This window comes from Antechinus flavipes, chromosome 5, assembly GCF_016432865.1.
Source record: "Antechinus flavipes isolate AdamAnt ecotype Samford, QLD, Australia chromosome 5, AdamAnt_v2, whole genome shotgun sequence".
NCBI lineage: Eukaryota > Metazoa > Chordata > Mammalia > Dasyuromorphia > Dasyuridae > Antechinus > Antechinus flavipes.
Window position 1 is genome coordinate 8,143,235 of NC_067402.1, and position 19,678 is coordinate 8,162,912.

The 19,678-nt window shown below is 42.0% G+C and overlaps 1 protein-coding gene across 2 annotated transcripts in view; it reads right to left on the reverse strand.

Annotated features, from left to right (window-relative positions):
- Positions 1 to 19,678, reverse strand: part of CRPPA (CDP-L-ribitol pyrophosphorylase A) — a 229,155-nt gene that overhangs the window by 195,807 nt on the left and 13,670 nt on the right. For both annotated transcript variants that reach the window (XM_052000593.1, XM_052000592.1), the window contains exon 3: positions 18,213 to 18,362. In XM_052000593.1, coding sequence (XP_051856553.1) covers positions 18,213 to 18,362 — 150 coding nt within the window. The remainder of the gene's footprint in view (positions 1 to 18,212; positions 18,363 to 19,678) is intronic.

A 19,678-nucleotide genomic window follows, 5' to 3' on the forward strand; every position in this document is an offset into this window, starting at 1 on the left:
TTGCCTAAGGGACTTCTCCTAGAGAACAGCAGCTCGGCTGGAAGAGAGGGCATCTAATGATTTGCTGGGCAGATTACATGGAGCTAGGGAAAGGAAGAAAAGGGCCACCTCTGGCTGGGCCAGTGATCTCTTGAACTCAAGACCTAGGAATTCTAGTCACTCTTCACTCAGCCTCCAGCTCTGAAAGGCCTGAGCTCTCTAAGTCACCTTGGTAGAAGTCCAAGTTCTAACCCATGGGAAACCCACTGGCTTTATGAGAGAAGTAATTACAGCAGCTGGAGACATTTAGGATAGGGGATAAAGAGTTGGGAGCAACTTGAAAGGTGCACAGGATCAACAAATTGATGAAGCAATCAAGGAACAGTACTAAGGAAGCCTGGAAACATCCCTTCCTCCACATGCTTGAATCACATCCAATTAATGATTTCAGTGTTTAAAAACACATCTTAAGAGTATAAAAAATGACTACTGGCAAAATTGTTTCAAACTATGTATTTCAACATATTTAACACATATTGGACGACCTGCCAGCTAGCTTTGGAGGGAAGGAGGGGAAAAATTTGAAACAAAAGGTTTTACAAGGGTCAATATTGGAAAAATTACCCAGGCATGTGCTTTGTAAATAAAAAGTTTTAATTAAAAAATAATATTCCAGTGAACTTGAACATGACATCTTAGAGTTTTTTTGGTCAGAAAAAAATGGTGAATGTGAGGGGGGGCAGGAACAAGGAGCACCAAGAAAACTCAACAGACACAAAAGCACTAAATAGAAGCATCTTCCTGGAGGGCCTCTCTCTGTCTATGGAAGCAAAACGATAATAAAGCTTTCATTCCCAGGCAGCAAAATCACAAACAAAAGAAGAAATCGCAACTTGAAAACTAAAGATCTAGAAACCCAAGAGAGGGAAGAACAGGAAAGATACAGCTTTAAAATCGAGAATGCTGCAGTTCACAGGTAATAATTTCCAGCTTAATTGTCCCCCAATGCTTCAATGTCATCCATAGGCTAGAGAGATATAACTGAATCAGAAATCCAGAGGTGGAAGTAGTCTTAGAAGGCCAATCAAGTCCAATCCCTCATCTAGCAGATGAAGGAAATGAAGCTGCTCTGAAGAACAAAATGCAAATTCATGGAAAAGTGTGACCCTTCAGAATCCTGAGACATGCCACAAGAAACCTCTCTGCAGAATGGTAAATAGTATGATTACAAAATGGTAAAATGGAGAGCCCTCCAATCTCAGGGCTGGACTCGGGGTCCATCAAGTTTAACTAGCACCGGAATAAGAAGGAACTTCTAAATAACTACTAAGTAATTTGCCCAAGGCACACATAGAATAAGTTGCAAAGAAAAGATCTGAACCTCAAGCCTGACTGTAGACTCAATGTTATCCATTATTACCAAAAAATCTCCTTAAGGATGGAGGAAGGAGAAAGGAGAAATCTCATTTCATTTGGGAGAACTTCTGCCTAATAATGAGTTGCTCCCGATACCCACTTTATTCTCTGGAGTTAAGGAAAATAAGTCTAATCAATTAATTTATAAATATTTATTAATACATGCCAGGTACTGTGCTGAAGATGCAAAAAGAGGGAAAAGACAACACCTGCCTTCAAAAAGCTTACAATCTAATTGTAGTATGTGTGTATATGTGTGTGTGTGTGTGTACATATATATATAAGCAAGCTGCATATAGGATAAATAAAAAATAATAGAAGGAAGACACTAGAATTAAGCAGAGTTGAGGAAGGTTTAATCCTTGCTTCCTCATAAATGCACTTCAAATACCTCCTTTCTGGAAAGTTTAGCCTTCTCTTTCTTTGGGGTTTCAAGTTCCCTTGAAGTGCTCATCACTTGCATTCATGGAGTGTCTGAAGACTTCGATAAATAGCCTTGATCTATAAGTTATCTCATCATAAAATACAAGATGGTTGATCTGACAAGATTTATTCTCACGCTAGCTTCTGAGGATCACTACTTCTTCTTTCCTTTCAAAGAAAACTATTCATTCCATAATATATTCTAGAACATTTTTTGAAGATAGATTTTAACATCACTGATTTGTGAAATCTTTTTTTCCAGAACCTGGGACATCAGCCCACTTCCTATCTTGGTTATCCTTGAATCAAGGGAGGCATCAGATATAAAAAAGACAGATCTGCCTTTTATTACACTAGTACGTGTGGATGGATGCCCTATGAATTTGATAAACAGCAACTTCTTCCCATAAATCAGGGGTGGGGATCCTCACACAATTCTTAAGATCAATTGTATATTCAATGACGATGAGCTAAAAGCCAAGTACAACAATCTCCCCTTGCTTGAGTTCTGTAAGTTGATCGTTTTGAATGGCCTTCGAAGGATGTTATAAATATTCAAATGGCCTTTGGCAGAAAAAAAGGGATCATGAAAAAGCCATGCTAATATTTTATTAGAAGATGCCATAGATAGCTGCAAAAAATTATCAAACGTGACCCAGAAAAATGAAGACATAATGCAACTTGGCTTGTACTACAGTCATTTTATCCACTAGGAAAACAAATGATTATATCATTTACTTAAAAATAAAAGCAAAATGTTATAAAGTAAAGAACCTCCTGCCATAGAGCAGGGCTCACAAATAAGGACTTTTTTTTGATGGTTTAGAGCACTCATAGGCTGAGGTTGGAAGGTCATAATTTGATTTTTTTTTAAATAAACCAAAAGAAGGGATTGTATAAGATTAGCTCCAAGGTCTCTTCAAGCTTAGAATCTATGATGCTCTGAACCAGCTGCCTGGAAAGATGGCACTGCCCTTCACAGAACAGAGGGCTTAGGAAGAAGGGCTAGATGTCCGAGAGGGAGATGGGGAGAGAGAGAAGAAGGAGGGAAAGAGGGAAGAAGGAAGCCTGTTAAGCAGTTAGCAGATGCCCAGGACATCTTGAGGGAAAATGACTTGAAACCCTAATACCTGCCATCTGCCAACCAGGTCTCAATATCAAAAACAAGTCCTGTACTAAGAGATTCTTCATGTTCATCCCCTTTCACAACTGTTTCCTTAGGAAGATCTGCTCCACTGTCTGACTACCTGGCCCAAATATAGATAGTCAGAGGCACCAGGCCTATATTGGATGGGGAAACTCCCACGTGAGGAAACGCCCTTGAGCTGGGTGAATTGGCCCCTTCTCTGGAAAATCTAGTCATTTTACTAAATGACCTGGGAAATTAAGTCTCTGCCCAGGACATAGTAGGTGCTTAATAAATGCTTACTGACAGACTGACCAAATAGAAAGAAGGAACCTTATAAGCCAAATAATCCAAGTCATTCATTTTACATATAATATATAAGTAATATATACATTTTACATATAAGTAAATGGAGGCCCAGAGAGGCTAAATGTTTGACACAATAAATTTCAGGGCTGCCACGTGCCAGCCCCTGTGCTAAGCCTTGGGGACACAGAGAATGGCAAAAGACAGGCCCTGTCCTCAAAAAGCTCACATTCTAATGGGGGGAGACAATAAACAGATTTGTACCAACAAGATTAGGACAGGATAAATAGCAAACAATTACAAGAAGGAAATAAGTAGGGCTGGGAAAAGCTTCCTGTATAATGTGAGATTTCCATTAGGATTTAACAGAGGCAAAGATGAGGAGAGAGAGAATCCCAGGGAAGGAGGAGAAAGAGAGGAAAATGCCCCGAGGCAGGAGAGACACCATGGTCCTGTTCCTGGAATGACTTCTCTGGGTCTAGATGTATGTGTCCAGAGTAAAGATGACCCACTGGGCACTGACCTCAGAGCTCTGACCGTTTCTGCTCCTTACACACCATCTTGGGTAAGGCTTGGGATTCTCTGAGGCCGAACAGCATTCTATCAAACAAGGGTGATGGGCTGAGTCCCTGAGCCTCTTCCCCAATTTTGTGAAATTCGGGCTGCTCCCTGGGACTCTACAAAGTAACTGGCTTCTCAATGCCCCTGAAACACCCAAGGTGCTAAAAGGTTGGCAGTTACACTTATACTTAACGTCACAAAGAAGTCACGTGGAAATGAAGGTCTCGTAAATGCTTCCTCATCTCCCTCCTTTCTGAACACTTCTACCCCAAAACCAGCCTTTTCTAGCAAGAAACATGGAAAACTGATAGGAAATCACTGTGGCTATCTCTCTGGACTAACCCAAGTCATCATCAGCTTCCTGATGACACTGGAACCAAGGACTTTAAAATGAGGCATCGCTCCAAGAAGAATTAATTCAATGTATTCTATAAACATCGACCAATCACCCCTTAGAGGGAAGACACCAGGACACTCGTGGAGGAACAGAAGATGAATGAGACACAGTTCTTCTCCTCACCAGGCCAATAGGCTCATGGGACATGACTACAAATCACCATGAAACCAAGAAGAACGGGAGAGTTCATTGGAGCCATTGGAGTCCAAAGCATCACTTCCAGCCAAAGAGAGAGGCAAGTAAGGGAAGGCTTCTTCTACTAGTGACATCTGTGCTATACCTCAAAGGATGGAGAAGATTTTCATGGTCAAGGTATAAAAGGAAGGCATTCTAAGAGCAGAGACTAAATTCAAAAATTAATGTAATCTGGCAGAAATGGAGAATATTATAGAGGAAGACTCAGGGTATCAAGCAGCCTGGAGCCCTTTGGCAGAGAGAAGACCTTGAATTCTAGGCCTTTATTCAGCAAGCCACTAAGCAAGAGAAGGACTTCTTTTAGCAACCTTTCTACTGCAAACTTCTGATCATAAAATTGTTTTAGCAGGTTACATCCTGATTTGCACCCTTATCGGTGACCGTGTCTTTCTCGAAACTGAGTCCTAATGGTGGAAAGGTCTTTTTCACATTGGAGAGGAGCAGTTTCCACCTACTTTAAGAAATTCAGTTCAGATATGAACATGCAAACTTTAGAGGGAAAAAGGGGGGTCACGAAAGATACCTATTTGCACTCTCCCCGCATGATGTTCTGCTCCTTGGTACGTACAACACAGGGACACGCTCAGACACGAAGTGCTTGGAAACAAAGGCCGCAGATGCATTCCACAATCCATCAGGATCAGGTCGTGTGGAGTCAGTGGGCTTGCCGACCATGGCTTCCTAATGCTCTTAATTCTTCTTAAGATACTGCTGGAGGGAATCACAGGCAACCTGAAATAATGTAACTTCCCTTCACCAGCGGCTGAGCGAGCCCAGGAATACTCTGGACTTAAGCTCCGAGCTTAATTTGAAAAGTGGCAATGAAACATGAGACCACCTTGGAGGAAAGAGGCATGAAAAAGAGCCTTGTCTAAGAGAAAAGAGAAGCAGCTATTCTTAGAAAGGGTGGACCTGCAGCTCTCTGATTTCCCCGAGGGCTGTTATGGTAGCAAGAAGGTGTGTTTCCAAGAAAGGAATTCCAGGGGCATTCAACTCACAAGTTTAATGGGTTCTTTACTGATTTCCCTCAATGAACACAAAAAGGGAGGAGCTTTAAGTATCAGGAAAAGACTGATTTGGTCACCTTGTTTCCTAGTAGTAATGGTAGAAGTAATTGTGGGGGAAGAGAGAAAAAGGAAGAGCCTTAGTAGTGGCAGTAGTAATAGTAGCAATGTAGCAGCAGCAGTAGTAGTAGCAGTAGTAGTAGTAGTAGTATTGGTAGTAATAGCAGGAGCAGCAGCAGTAGTAGTAGTAGTAATAGTATTGGTAGCAGTACTAGCAGTAGTAGTAATTGTAGGAGTAGGAGTAGTAGCAGCAGCAATAGTAGTATTGGAAGTAATAGCAGGAGCAGCAGCAGCAGTAATAGTAGTAATAGTATTAGTAGCAGTACTAGCAGTAGTAGTAATTGTAGGAGCAGTAGTAGTAGCAGTAGTATTGGTAGTAATAGCAGGAGCAGCAGCAGTAGTAGTAGTAGTAATAGTATTAGTAGCAGTACTAGCAGTAGTAGTAATTGTAGGAGCAGGAGTAGTCGCAGCAGCAGTAGTAGTAGCAGTACTAGTAGTAGTAGTAGTAATAGTAGCAGCAATAGCAGTAGCAGTGGTAGTAGTAGAAGCAGCAGCAGCAGCAGCAGTAGTAATAGTAATAATAGTAGTAATGGTAGCAGCAATAGCAGCAGCAGTGGTAGTAGTAGTAGTAGTAGTAGTAGTAGCAGAAGCAGCAGCAGCAGCAGTAGTAGTAATAATAGTAGTAGTGGCAATAGGAATAATACTAGTAGTAGTGGCAATAGGGTTAATACTAATAGTAGTAGCAGCAGCAGCAGCAACAGAGGTAGTAGCAGCAGTAATTAATAATAACAACAATGAACTATAAGTCCTGCTAGACTTTTTAAAGCATTTCAAGTGCAGCTCACAAAAACTCTGGGAGGAAGTACTTCAAGTACCCATGTGAATTATATTTTCTCCATTATAAAGATAAGAAAACTGAGGTTCAAAGAGATTTTATGGCCCTCTCAGCATCAGGAAGCTAGTAAATGTCTGAAGTAAAATCTGAGGGAAGATCTTCTTGCCTCCAAATCCAAAGCCAGTACTCTATCCACTACATTACCCTACATTTAACATCAAAATATTTCCATGACCCCAGGGCACAGTCAGCATTTGGACAGAATCCAAGAGATAAATAGCTAGTTCCATAGCTACCGTTTACATAATAAGCTCATTAAAATTTTCAAAGAGCTTAAAAATTATTAATTTATTTTAGCTTCACAAAAACTGAAAGGTAGATGCTATTATCATTCCCATTTTACAGATGAGGAAACTGAGGTAAACAGAGGGTAAGTGATTTTTGAGGATCACACAGCATAGAACCTGAGGCTGAATTCTGAACTCAGCTCTTTCTCATAGCAGATCAGATGCTCTTCTCCCTCTGCTACAAAGCTGCCTAGAAGAATAAAAATTAGGTCAACAGAAACTAAATTCAGGGACTGAAGAAGACCAAATCCCTTCTAATTACTCATTTGGGGCAGTTTTATTCTAGTCTTTGTAGCTCGGCTTAATAAATGTTTTTTGATTAACTGATAATAATGATGATGATCATAATAGCTGACCGTTAATCCAACTTCACATATGCTAGCTCACTCGATCCTTACAACCACTCAGGGAAGTTGGTGATATTATTATACCCATTTTTATAGATGAGGAAATTGAGCCTGAGACATTTTAAGCCCTTGTCCACAAAAATACAGCTAAGAAATATTTGAGACAGGACCTGAATTCAGGTCTTCCTAAGTCAAGCATTCCATCCACTGTACCATGTAGCTCCCTCTATATCAACAGGCTAAATTAGGCTTCTCACCTGGAAAAACCAAACCAAATAAATCAAGTTGTGTGCACCACTAAAATTAAATTATTCAAATAGCAGATCTTGTTTTTTTCAAGAGATAAATATCATATAAAGATGTTATTTTTCAATAGGAAGAATTTCCCTGAAAAGTAGAATCAATCTCATCCTTGTCTGGTGGTAATTACAGTTCTATTCGTGGGAAGGGAGGCGATTCCATGACAGTTTCCAAATTTCCTTTTTCTGATATGAACATCTCATCATTTTGGCATTAATTTGTTTGATCTACAGGTCAGAACACAAGCCTCTTCTCGTTCATCGTGTCCAATGTTCAACTGTCTCAAATGTTTCTGAACTCATGACTGTCATCCAAGGTGATCGCTATCACACCAAGATTTGTGTCATCAGAAACATTGATTAGTGAGAAATTGATGTCTTTATACGGGATATTAGGGGAAAAAATGTTCCTTAGTATATAGGTCAAATGCAGATGCCGGGGGAGCTGCACTGGAGATCCTTTGCATCCTCACAATAAACCATTACAAACCAGCACATGGAAGAAGTATTAGACCATTTTTACTTGGCCCAGAAGACAGAAATGGAGGCAACTCTTGGAGGATGGGGGGAAGCTATAGAGAAATAGATTCCGAATTGGTGTGAGAAGAAACTTAACACCAAGAATTATCCAAGATCCAGAAGAGAATGAGTTCCCCATCACTGAGAGCATTCAAATGGAGGCTGTCTGCAATATTATAGAAGAGATTTCTGTTCAGGAGCAAGCTGGACCACATGCTAAACTAGTCATGCAGGGACATGGCTGCCAAATGGCAGATGCACTAAAAGAACTGCATGGTCACCATGGAAAAGATCTTTCCCATTGGCAAAGCCTTTCTGTTAATCTAGTAGAGCAAACTAAGATTTGACCTAGAGTCTCTGATGACCACAGCTCCTTCTACTCTACCACATACCCCCAACATAGACAAGACAATTTGATCAAAAAAAAAAAAAAGAACAATAACAACAACAACAACAACACAAACCCTAAATTTCATAATTTCTTCACCAATAATCAACAAGCATTTATTTAAACATCTTATTATGTCCCCGTGCTTGACCCTGGAAATACAAAGCTGGATGATTTTTTGTGTCTGTGATAAGATTTTATTGGGTTTGTGTAAGGTGGTGACCGCTCTAACCCAAGCCTCAGTAATATATTTAGTCAACAAATGCAACCACCTACTCGCTTGCTATCCAGAAAAAAACAAGCTGCCTTTACACAGGAGGCTGATTGATGCTGATGATACACCACTGGTGGCCCAACAACCACTCTGGAGGTCATGGATCCTTTATTTCACAGTCTGCTGCCTCATCCTGCCTTGGATTACTGGCACAGGCACAGGAGGCCAAGGGAGACTGTTCCACAGTCGGCTGCCTCATCCTGCCTTGGGACCAATGGCACAGGCATTAAACACTTTCTTCCATGTGTCACACATCACACTAAGCCCTGGAGAGTCAAAACCAGAAGGGAAATAGCCCCTGAGCTCAAGGGGCTCAGAAGCTATTGAAGAGGGGGCGTGTTCACATGAAAATATATACAGAATATAGTCCAAGTAAATTCAATGAACTGGGGACTGGACATGAGTAATTTGAAGCTCCCATAGAAGGCAAGTCCCTATACCAATGCAAGTCTGCACATGTTCTGTGTTTTATAATCTTAGAGAACTACTAGAGATTATGTGACATATCCAGGGCCACAAAAACATTCAAGATGGCTCTGAAGCCAGATTTCTAGTGAGTCCACAGCTGGCCCTCCAGCCACTGTGCAAACTGTTTCTTTTTTGATATTTTCAATTCAATATTTAATTCAATTTGTAGGTTATCATACATTTAACATTAAATTTTAATTTAAAATTGCCATTAATCATTTTCTTATTGTTGAATTATTTGTGTGTCCCGGTATAAATCTGTATTTGACTGTAAATATATGGCAGAGATATATATTTGTTTCTCCACTTGCTCTGAGATTTGGCCAATCTTCTTACAAGCCTTTCAGGATCATTTTCAAATCAAAATAGCAGGTTTTGAATATGCTACTCTATGCAGCCTTTCAAGGTCACTGCACTTTAACTACAGAGATGACTAAAGTAGGGAACATAAGGTGGGTCTGGAGCTTCTGGAGCATGATCAAATAGACCCGACTTCATCACACATGAGGCTCGTCAAGTTGGAACTTAAAAGGCTCTTAAATGGGAAGGAATAATTATTTAAATAGCCCCTACTAGGTGCCAAGCACCGTTAAAGCACTCCCCATCCCCAAAAAATACTATCTTATTTAAATCTCACAACAATCCTGCAAGATAAGTGGTCTGACCCCCATTTCAGAACTGAGTGATCCGAGGCAAACAGAGTAAATGACTTGCTTGGGTCATACAAATCATTAATGTCTGAGGTCAGAATTTAAATTCAGGTCTCCCTAACCTCAGGCCCAGCATTTTATCCATTGCACCACCCAGACACCTCCTTAATGCACTACTTAGTTATCTCTTAGATGTCATCTAGTCCAACCAAATTTTATTTAAAGAGTCTTTAAAAGCCAGTAAGAAATGCTGAGGTCAAGCCATCATTTTTGTAAACTGACTTTTGGAACAACAACCAAAAAAAAAAAAAAAAAAGAACACAGATTGAGTAGCCAGCATGCAGCCCCCAGAGCCCCCTGGGATGAGGAGCTACACCGTGGTGCTACTGGAGTCTTTCCCAAACTCTGGTGTCCCTCTATTCTTTCATGCTGCAGTCTCACTCTCAAGCTCATTCTCAAGGTTTGGGTTTGCTACCCAAACATCTACTATTCCTTTTAATGGCACCTCCAGGACTTGAGTGTGTAGAAATATTGAAAGGGAAATCAAGGTCTGGGAGAAAAGAATCCCCTCGCCTCCCAGACTCAATGAATTCAGACTTTCCTCATCAAGTGAATGCAGAAATGCAATCGTCTCCCATGCACCACTTGGAATAACAGGAAGCCCTGGAAGCCACAGCATTGCCCCCAAGACTTTAGGGATGCAGAGGCAGGCAGGACCCCAGAACCTCATAAATCATCATTATAACAAGAAAAAAATCTGTTCCTATTCCCTAAAGAGCATTAATGGAGGCCTGCCAGAGGTGGATCCCACAGAACTATTTCAGACATGACTAATCTTAACAATAGCCGTGCCGGGAGATGCCAACATTCAAATCGCTAGAGAGTTAACAGTCCCTTCTGTTGAGTTATGGATGACTTTTCTAGGCAACAGATCAATAGCCTGAACCACAAGTTAAAAGCTCAGCTTTCTCTCTCAGCCATTTCTGGCAGTGGATGAGATGAACTGTGATCCACTCGAGATGAAGGCTATATCACTGACACAGACATCTGGGGCAAAACCACCCACTGCAAATGGATCAGCATGTCCGAGACACATACGCCTTCCCTCCCCGGGTCCTACTTGTATAAACAAGAGAAGGGAGAGAACTCTTAAGGAAAGAGGCATCAATCACTTCCATCTTTAAAAGAGATTTCCAAGTCTCTAAAGAGCCATTGACTTGAAAGAGTCGGAGAGAAAGATTTAAAAGGGAATAAAAATCCATAAAGAAAGGATGGATTCTTACATAGTCCTTGGGAATCGAAGAAAACTCACTTTATAAACTTTAAAAATCATCACTGTTATTATTCTTAAAAACAGGCCGATGAGTTTGGACTTTATTTGGTAGGCAATTCAAAACCACTGAAGGCTTTTTGGCTTTGGAGTTAACAGGATTGAGGATGTGCTTTAGAAAGATTCCTCCCAGCAATGTTTCAGACAGACTAGAAGACCAAAGACAAGATGGCCAGTTGGGGGCTGCTGCCATACTACATATAGTAAGCTCCATAAGGGCCAGATTAATGCACTCAGTGTTTGGCATATAGTTAGCACTTACTAAAAGCTCATTCAAGCTAGTTTACAGCAATTTTGAATTTCTGATTAGGCCCAGTACCTGACAAAGTGCCCTCAACAAAGCAGGGACTAGCAGACATTTGTGAAATGGAATAGGATTTTATTGAGTTCTTTTATTCAAATCTGTTTCATGGGAAACTGTCCTGTTCAAAAATCCCAAGATGCTCCTTGTATGTAAATCCCAAGTCTTAATAGTAATATCTTCTATATCTATAAAGCATGGAATATCATCATTTCTGAAAAAATTGCCTTCTGGAAAGCATTCGACCATTCAATCAGTAAAACTTGGATGGGAGTAATGGCATAAAAGACATCAAAGATGAATAGAATCAAGAAGGTTGGGGGCAAATCATGGACCATGAGGAAAGGACCACAGATGGGCATCTCTGGTGCTGGGCTGGCATCCGTAGCATATAGAACAAGGCCTCCAGCAAGCTGCAAGATCATTAATGAAAGAGTTGGATTAAGGAAGGACTACATGGGACTTGAACTGGATGAGCAGGTGGGAAGAAGTCATAAGCCATTGGAGCCCAGCCTCTAGCCATTATTCTAAGCACTCACAGGTTAAATTTCCGTCACTTTTACGTTGGTTGAGATTTTCCAGACTTCTGATTCCTGATATATAAAATAAAGCAAAAGCAGAGCTGACTAGCAAACCATAGGGCCCTTTCCAGGTCTTATCAGCTATGATCCCATGTATCATGCTCCGGAAGCCCACATCTGCCCACTATCGCCCAAAACCAGCTTGAGGAGCTAGAACTCCTCCACTGCTAATTACTCTTCAGGAGTTCCTCTCCTACTTTGTACCTCCTCCCCAACCCTCAGGTACTAATCACTAATTTGAAATACATAGTCTAAGAGCTCAAGGGAAGGAATTTCTACATCTCTCAGCTCCGAAGCTATTCATTTTCCTAAGTCGGCTTTCCTCTCCAAATAACATCACAAAGAGCATAGGATTTTAGGAGATGTAACAAAACATACTTCCCTTGACATCTTTAAGAGGCCCTTTTGCCTCCTGCTTATTACAGAGTAAGTATTTCTATTGTGCATAATTTCCCATGCATTCCATTCCCCACCTTTGCTTTTCTTACCAGAAAAACACAAACACAAGAGCTTTCCAGTAATCTCCTGTAACTGAAAGATTTGTTTCCCAGGCCCCCATTTTTCTATCATACACAAAGCTTTGAATTCAGGACAAACCACAGGAAGGAAGTAACGAGCACCATTATACCCCCGCAACCTTCCTGTCCCTGCACCTATTCCGCGTCCTCTATCTGCCTCCTTTTTTGTTTTTCTTGGGTTAGTCTTGCAGACACTTGCTATTGGACGTCTTCCACACGACATTCAGGTCATTTGGGTTCAGTTTTGCGACTCGTCTAGCACCTCAAAGCCGGATGTTCCGATCCTGTTGAGACACAGAGATCCTGAAGAACAAGTGGGAACTAGGACAACCCTTGAAAGCAATTAGCCAATGTCGTATAGTGAGACCTGGAGGGGGGCTCCAACATACCAGAAAATATCAGCAAATGCTACTTTGGAAAACGGCGATTTCACCGACTTCTGAAAGAAAGTAGCACTTTCTGCTAGTCAGTGTCTTCCATTCCACTCAATCCAACAAGGACTTATAAAAAACCTACTGCGGAGAAGGCTCTATCTCAGTCCTCATCCAGAAAGAACAACCAACCGACCAAGAATAAAAAGGCAAAGGTAACATAGGTCCTGCCCTCCAGGAGCTGACCAGCCCCGCCAACATGAACTGATTCTCACATGAGACACATCATGACTTTAAATGGTTTTATGCTCCTTAATCACAACGTTCCCAGGCCTGGAGGACCCTGAAGGCAAGAACACCAGGTAGGAGACCAACCGTCAGCCTCGAAGACATCGGGGAGCCGAGTCCTGGCTCCCATCCGCCAGCCAACGAGCATTCACCACTTCCCTTCTGAGACGCTGCCGAGCAAAGACTGAATCAGTTGGTCAATAAGCAATTACCAAACCCCTCCTGCTAGAAGCGAGCGCTGTGCTAGGTGCCGAGAATAAAAAAATGAGACAGCCCCAGTTCTCAAGGTGCTCACAATCTCTTAGGGGAAATCAACATAATATACACACATAGCAAGATACCAGATGTGTACAGATAGATATAAGGCAGTGGAAGGGAATGGGGGACGGACTGATGGCAGAAGGAAAGAATGGAGAAGGGAAGAGGGAGATGTAGCAAGTGTCGGAGCATTTCCTGAAACATCCTCATTAGACACATTGCAATTATGTTACTAAAAGCATGTGCAAAAGGTGATCTTATTGTATCTGGCTTCTAGCATTAAATCCACAGGATGACTGGCTTTATAGGAAACATGGGATTACCCAGGGTGCTACAGTGGCAGTTCTTCACTGCTAGAGACCCTCCTTCCACTCCAGCCACTCCGGCTTTGTAGGAAGAATGTCCCTCTTGCCATTGGTTGGGAGACCTGGATTCTAATTCCACCACATATGGCAGTTGAGTGAGCATGAGAAAATCACTTAGCCTCTAAGAGACAGTTTTCCCGTCTGCAAAATGGAGCCGATGCTCTCCACTTTAGAGGATTGCTTTTATTTCCTCATCATTCCTTTGTCCTTCAGCCACTTAGTCCATTGAACACTCTCCTTCCATGTCTGCTTCTTGCCTCAGTTCTCCTTAATGGATTGTTTCTTGCCACAGCCTATTACTTGCCTTCTATCTCTGTCTTTGTTCTTAGTGCCTTCTTGCTCCTCAAACTAACATGTTCTATCTCTCCCAGATAGAGTAACAGTTTCTTGAGAGCAGGGCCCGGCTAGTTGTTTTATTTATGATTATTATTATGATTATTATTTCTATTCCCAGAACTTAATCCTTGCCAAATAAGGCAAATGATCTGACATGCCTTCTACATTCATCAGTAGCCCAAGTGAATATTAGCTCCAAGAGAAAACAGTAAGGAAATTCAGTTAGAGGGCTGACATGATTCCTCCAGAGCTGTCTTGTTCAGGCTCACATTCAGCTGCAGCCATTCCATCGGGACCTCATCATCCCTTCCAGACTCTCCATCCTTCCACCTCCCTACCAGAGGAAGGACTCTCCCCTGCTGCTGGGAAGGGGAGAAGGAACTAGTTAGGCCCTAAATTCAGAGAAGAACAGATCACTGGGAGGGAGGAGAAGGGCAGTGATGGAGCCCACAACTCCTCAGATTGTTTCTGAGGATGATTCTGAAAGTCATTCTGCTCTGTGGGTCTTGTAGACAAAAACATCATTATTTGTGAGAAGTTCGCAGGATCATGGATTCAGAGCTCGAAAAGGCCTTGGAGGGCATCTGGTCCAACCCCCTCCTGTTCCCATCTTTTCAATAGGTTTCCTGTCTTATGTCAGAAAAAGTCCAAATGCGTTGGCAGCAAGACCGGGATACAGGCTCCGTTTGTTCAAACAATCATTGGGCTTTGCCCCCTGCGCATGGGGCGTGGGCAGGCTCTGGGATGTGAATGCCAGTTCCTGTGCTATAATCCTTTAATTCTGTGGTTATTATGTTCCTTTACCCAGAGGCTTAAGTGATAGGAATCTCTAAGAAGTGGAGAGATCCTTTTGTTTTTTGCTTAATTTGTGTATGTTTGAAAGAAAAAAGGAAAGGGAAAAAAAAAGAACTTCAACCCTTTCTGTCTGAGTAGACCTACTAGAGTTCCTCTCAGGGCAGATCCTTCCAGCTTTCCACAGGGCGGCCCAAAGTCAGAAAGATAAGTGGTATCCAATGGCCACTGCCATCCCTTTTTGTTGAGCCCACACAGAATGACTCGGGGGAGTAAAGAAGGCCCCGTCCGGCACATGCATTCTGAAGCTCTGGCGGCCCAGGTCCCATCACGCCTCACTCACAATCCTCTGAGAAACCCTGATCCTCGGCTGCTTCGTGCTCACCAGAATTCTCAGTCGTGTCTCTGAACGCTGGCCTCCTCTTCTGTCTTGCTCTCTCAGCTCAGCCACAAGATTCACTTTAGGCTGATGACCTGAAAGCTCCTCATCCTCCATCTTGCCTTCGGGTGGGCTCTCAGATGCTCCCAGGAGACCATCCACAATGCCCAAGTCAGAGGCAGGCCCGGGACTCCCAGCCAGCCTTCCAGAACCTCTGAGTTTGGGGCCATGATGGTATCACCATCTTGGACAGATTCCAGGGGAAAGTCTTTTCTTGACTTACTCTTCAAGCTAAGGAGGCGCTCACAACCTCCCCCTGGACAAAGGGCTGCCCACTGAGAAAACATAAAGGCGACCATTCGGGCAGACAAGAAGCATTAAGCACCTCCCACAAGCCAACCCTGAGTTAGAAGCTAGGGAGGCAAAGAGAAATATGAAACAGCATCTTCCCGCAAAGAGATTCTATTCCAGGGAAACCCATCTCTCCCACTGCACCCAGAGCCACCAAGTGACCTTCCTGCAGCACACACGTGATCACGACGCTCCCCCAGGGCAGACACTCAAATGGCTCCGTTACTCAAGAATCAATTACAAAAAAGCTTCTGTTCCATGTTTAAAGCCCTTCTAATTTATCCCCAACCTACCTCTCCTCATATTCAAAATGAATGTTTCTTAACAACTATACTGAAGGACCTTGAGAGAACTCAGGGACCAAATAGGATTCCGGAGGACCAGTGAGGAAGGCTATTATTGCTCATTTCCAGCCAAGAAGAGGCCACGGAATAAGTGGCTCATTTTAGGACACATCAAATGGATGAATCGGTTCTATTTGACAATGTATATTTACTAAAAGCGTTTCATTTGTTTGTTTTGGTTTCCAATGAGGTAGTGGGAGAAAGAGAAAATAGGTGCCTAGAAGCTGAAAAGAAGAATATAATAGCTGTATATTAAGTATCTAAAATACACAGCTTTGTACTATTTTTACTTTTTTTGGTTTTTCTTTCTTGTGGTTTTTCCCTTTTGTTCTGATTCTTTTACAATGTGACTAATGTGGAATATGCTTAATATGACTGTACATGTATAATCTATATCAGATGTCTTGCCATCTTGGGGAAGAAGGGAGAAAAAACAGAAATTGAAATCTTATAAAACTATCTTTACATATAATTGGAAGCAATAAAATACTATTAAGTGGGAACAAAAATAAAGAAATGCACAGCCTTATAACACATCATACTCCTTCCCATGCATTCTGGTCTAGCCAAAACAGTCTTCTCCCTGTTCTTCAGTCTCATACATCTGGGCCTTTTCACAGGCTGGAAGATACTCCCTCATGCTTCCTGCCTCTGTCTCCTTTGCTTCCTTCTTCTACACGAAGCCTTCTTTGATCCACTCCCACCCCTTGCTGCGGGCGCCTCCCCCCAAAAAAATGACCCTGTGTCGGTAGCACATACACTACAAATATAAATACTGTTTGCCCCGCTGGACTGCAAACTCCTTGAGAGTAGATCACAGTTGTATATCTGTTCTTTAGCCCCAGTGTCCAACACAGTCTTTGGCACAGAAGTGTTTTAAAAATGCTCATGGATAGATTTGGGTAAATGTTATAAAATATGTCCACAGTTGATAAAGCTGTGAACGGATCCAACCATTCTGGAGAGCAATTTGGAACTATGCCCAAAGGGCTATCAAACTGCACATCCCCTTTGATCCAGCAGTGTCTCTACTGGGCTTGTACCTCAAAGAAATAACACAAAGGAGAAAAGGACCCACATGAGCAAAACTGTTTTAGCAGCCCTTTTTGTAGGAGCAAGGAAATGGAAATTGAGTGGATGCCCATCAGTTGGAGAATGACTGAATAAATTATGATATATGAATGTTATGGAATATTATTGTTCTGTAAGAAATGACCAGCAGGATGAATACAGAGAAGCCTAGAGAGACTTACATGAACTGATGCTGAGTGAAATGAGCAGAACGAGGAGATCACTGTACAGGGCAACAAGAAGACTATACGATGATCAATTCTGATAGACATGGCTCTCTTCAACAATGAGGTGATTCAAACTAGTTCCACTTGTTCAGTGATGAAGAGAGCCATCTCTACCCAGAGAGAGAGCTGGGGGGACTAAGTGTGGAACACAGCATAGCATTCTCACTCTCTCTGTTGTTCGCTTGCATTTTATTTTGCTTCTCTTTTTTTTTAACTGATTTACTTGATTTTTCTTGTGCAGCAGGATAATTGTATAGATACGTGTGCATATATTGGATTTAACATATATTTCTACCATGTTTAATATATATTGGACCTGTGCAACAAGAGAACTGTTTGGTTCTGCACATATATATTGTATCTAGGATATACTGTAACCTATTTAACACGTAAAGGACTGCTTGCCATCTGGGGGAGGGGGTGGAGGGAGGGAGGGGAAAAATTGGAACAGAAGTGAGTACAAGGGATAATGTTGTAAAAAATTACCCTGGCATGGGTTCTGTCAATAAAAAGTTATTTTAAAAAAATTATATACATATAGGACTACTTGCCAACTAGGGGAGGACATGGGGGAAGGGGGAATTTGAATACAAGGTTTTGCAAGGGCTAATGTTGAATCATTGTCCACACGTATGTTTTGAAAAATGAAAAGCTTTAATTTAAAAAAAGAAAGGAAAAAGAACAGGCTAAGCATTGGGAGAGTAAGCTTTCCAACTGTTTATATAATGCCAGTACTATTGCTACTTGCTATGAATGACCTTTTCATTTCTGTTTTTATTTGATGTGTGAATTGTAGGAGGAGTAAAGGTCAAGCAAGTTCTCTTTCCAAAAAAAAAAAAAAAAAAAAAAAGGAGAGAGTGATCAATAGTGTCAATGGCTTCAGGGAGGTCAAGGGGAATGAGGGCTGAGAAAAGGCCACTGAATTTGGCAACTTAGAGATCACTCATAACTCTGGAGAGAGAAGAACTGTATTTAAAGATCTAGAGTAAAATCAAGTATTTTTGACATGATTTTCCAATTTTTATTCAAAAGATCTACCTCTTGCTTGTAATAAAATTTTCTTCAATAAGACAAAAAGCTAAGCCTTGATGGCCTTTGATTCTCACCTGACAATACGCTCTGTAGATGACGTCAAACAGGAAAGCCTGCGGCATTTCACTGGCTCGATGCTTGGCCCGGTCTAATGACTGCTCTAAACAACCGTCTGCAGAAGGAGTAATGACCGTGGATACCAGAGGCCGGATAGCTCCTGCTGCCTATGGAATACAAGGAGAGAGCACTGAATCACACTTTGTACCCGAGAAAGAAAAGGTCCGCACCCCTGATTTCACCCTGAATCCAGTGCCCTTCTAGCAGGCTTTCTCAGAGAACCATGGGGTGAGGGAAATCCATGCATCAGCCCCCCAGGAGACCATCCAAGAAAAAAAGGAGGAAAGATTTTTCCATTCCAGGTTTAGCATTTGTAATCAGTGACCACTAAGAAATCCACCCCCTGAAGAAGTCAGGGCGCTGGTTGATGGGAAAGAAAAAGGGATGCTGGGAAAGAGCTTTGACAAAACATGGACAGAGCTATTTACAAAAGCAAGAGTGAGCTAGCGGCCATTTGCAAGATTTCACTGACACATGACGTGATTAGGTGAATTTAAGACACAGTTTTTGAGTCTCCGAGATGAGAATCAACAGTGACATGAAATATCGTCTGTCTCCACGCCTTCTTCTCATTTCTATGAAAAGGCAAGTTTTTTCAGGCATCCCCTTGGCTCTTCTCCCTCTCCTGCAGTGCTCCCGTGGTAACTGAGCCCCATTAACATGAGCATCAAATCTTCCATTTTTGGAAGCCCTAAAGTTGTTCACATACACACCCACAATCTGTGTTCGAAGGAAGGGGCAGAGCTGGACCAGATACACTGGTGAGATGCTCTAACCTGCCCCCATTTTACAGAGAAGTTACTGGGGACCAGGCACAAGGATTCACTCTCAAACATATTTGTTATAGAAAAAATGTGAGGTCCTCCACTTCCAGAGTTGTCATCTCGACTCCCATGTCCCCTAGTCTGAGCCTCTCCTTTGTCAGACAGAATGGCTGAATCCAGCAAGAGGAAAGAACTCGGTCAGGGGCTGACCATCAGAAGCTGGACTGAAGCCTCCGGATTGAGAACCAGGGCTCTCTCCATGGTACCATCCAGTTTTCCCTCCATCTTCCTCTGACCTGTATGTGATGCTTCCCACGACCAGTGGGGAGCGTTCACACAAATAATGAACAGGCTCCTCAGGACTCTGGACGTTACTGGACAAGCTGCCTCCAAATAAGGTTTGAGTTTTTCATCAATTAAGCGTGTATTCTGAGGAGTCCAAGAGGGCCCCATCCAAGACGCAGCTCTATTCTAACTAGCAGTCAAATACGGGGCAATATTTAAGAAGAAACAACAATTAGCAAATTCATAAATTGCACTGTTCTTAATTGTAGAAATGGAAATAATCATTTCTTTTCCTAAGTAGTTACAGTCAGATTATGGGTAAGGGCTTAAACCAATAAAAGTAAGCCTATGTCCACACCATGAAATATCAGTCA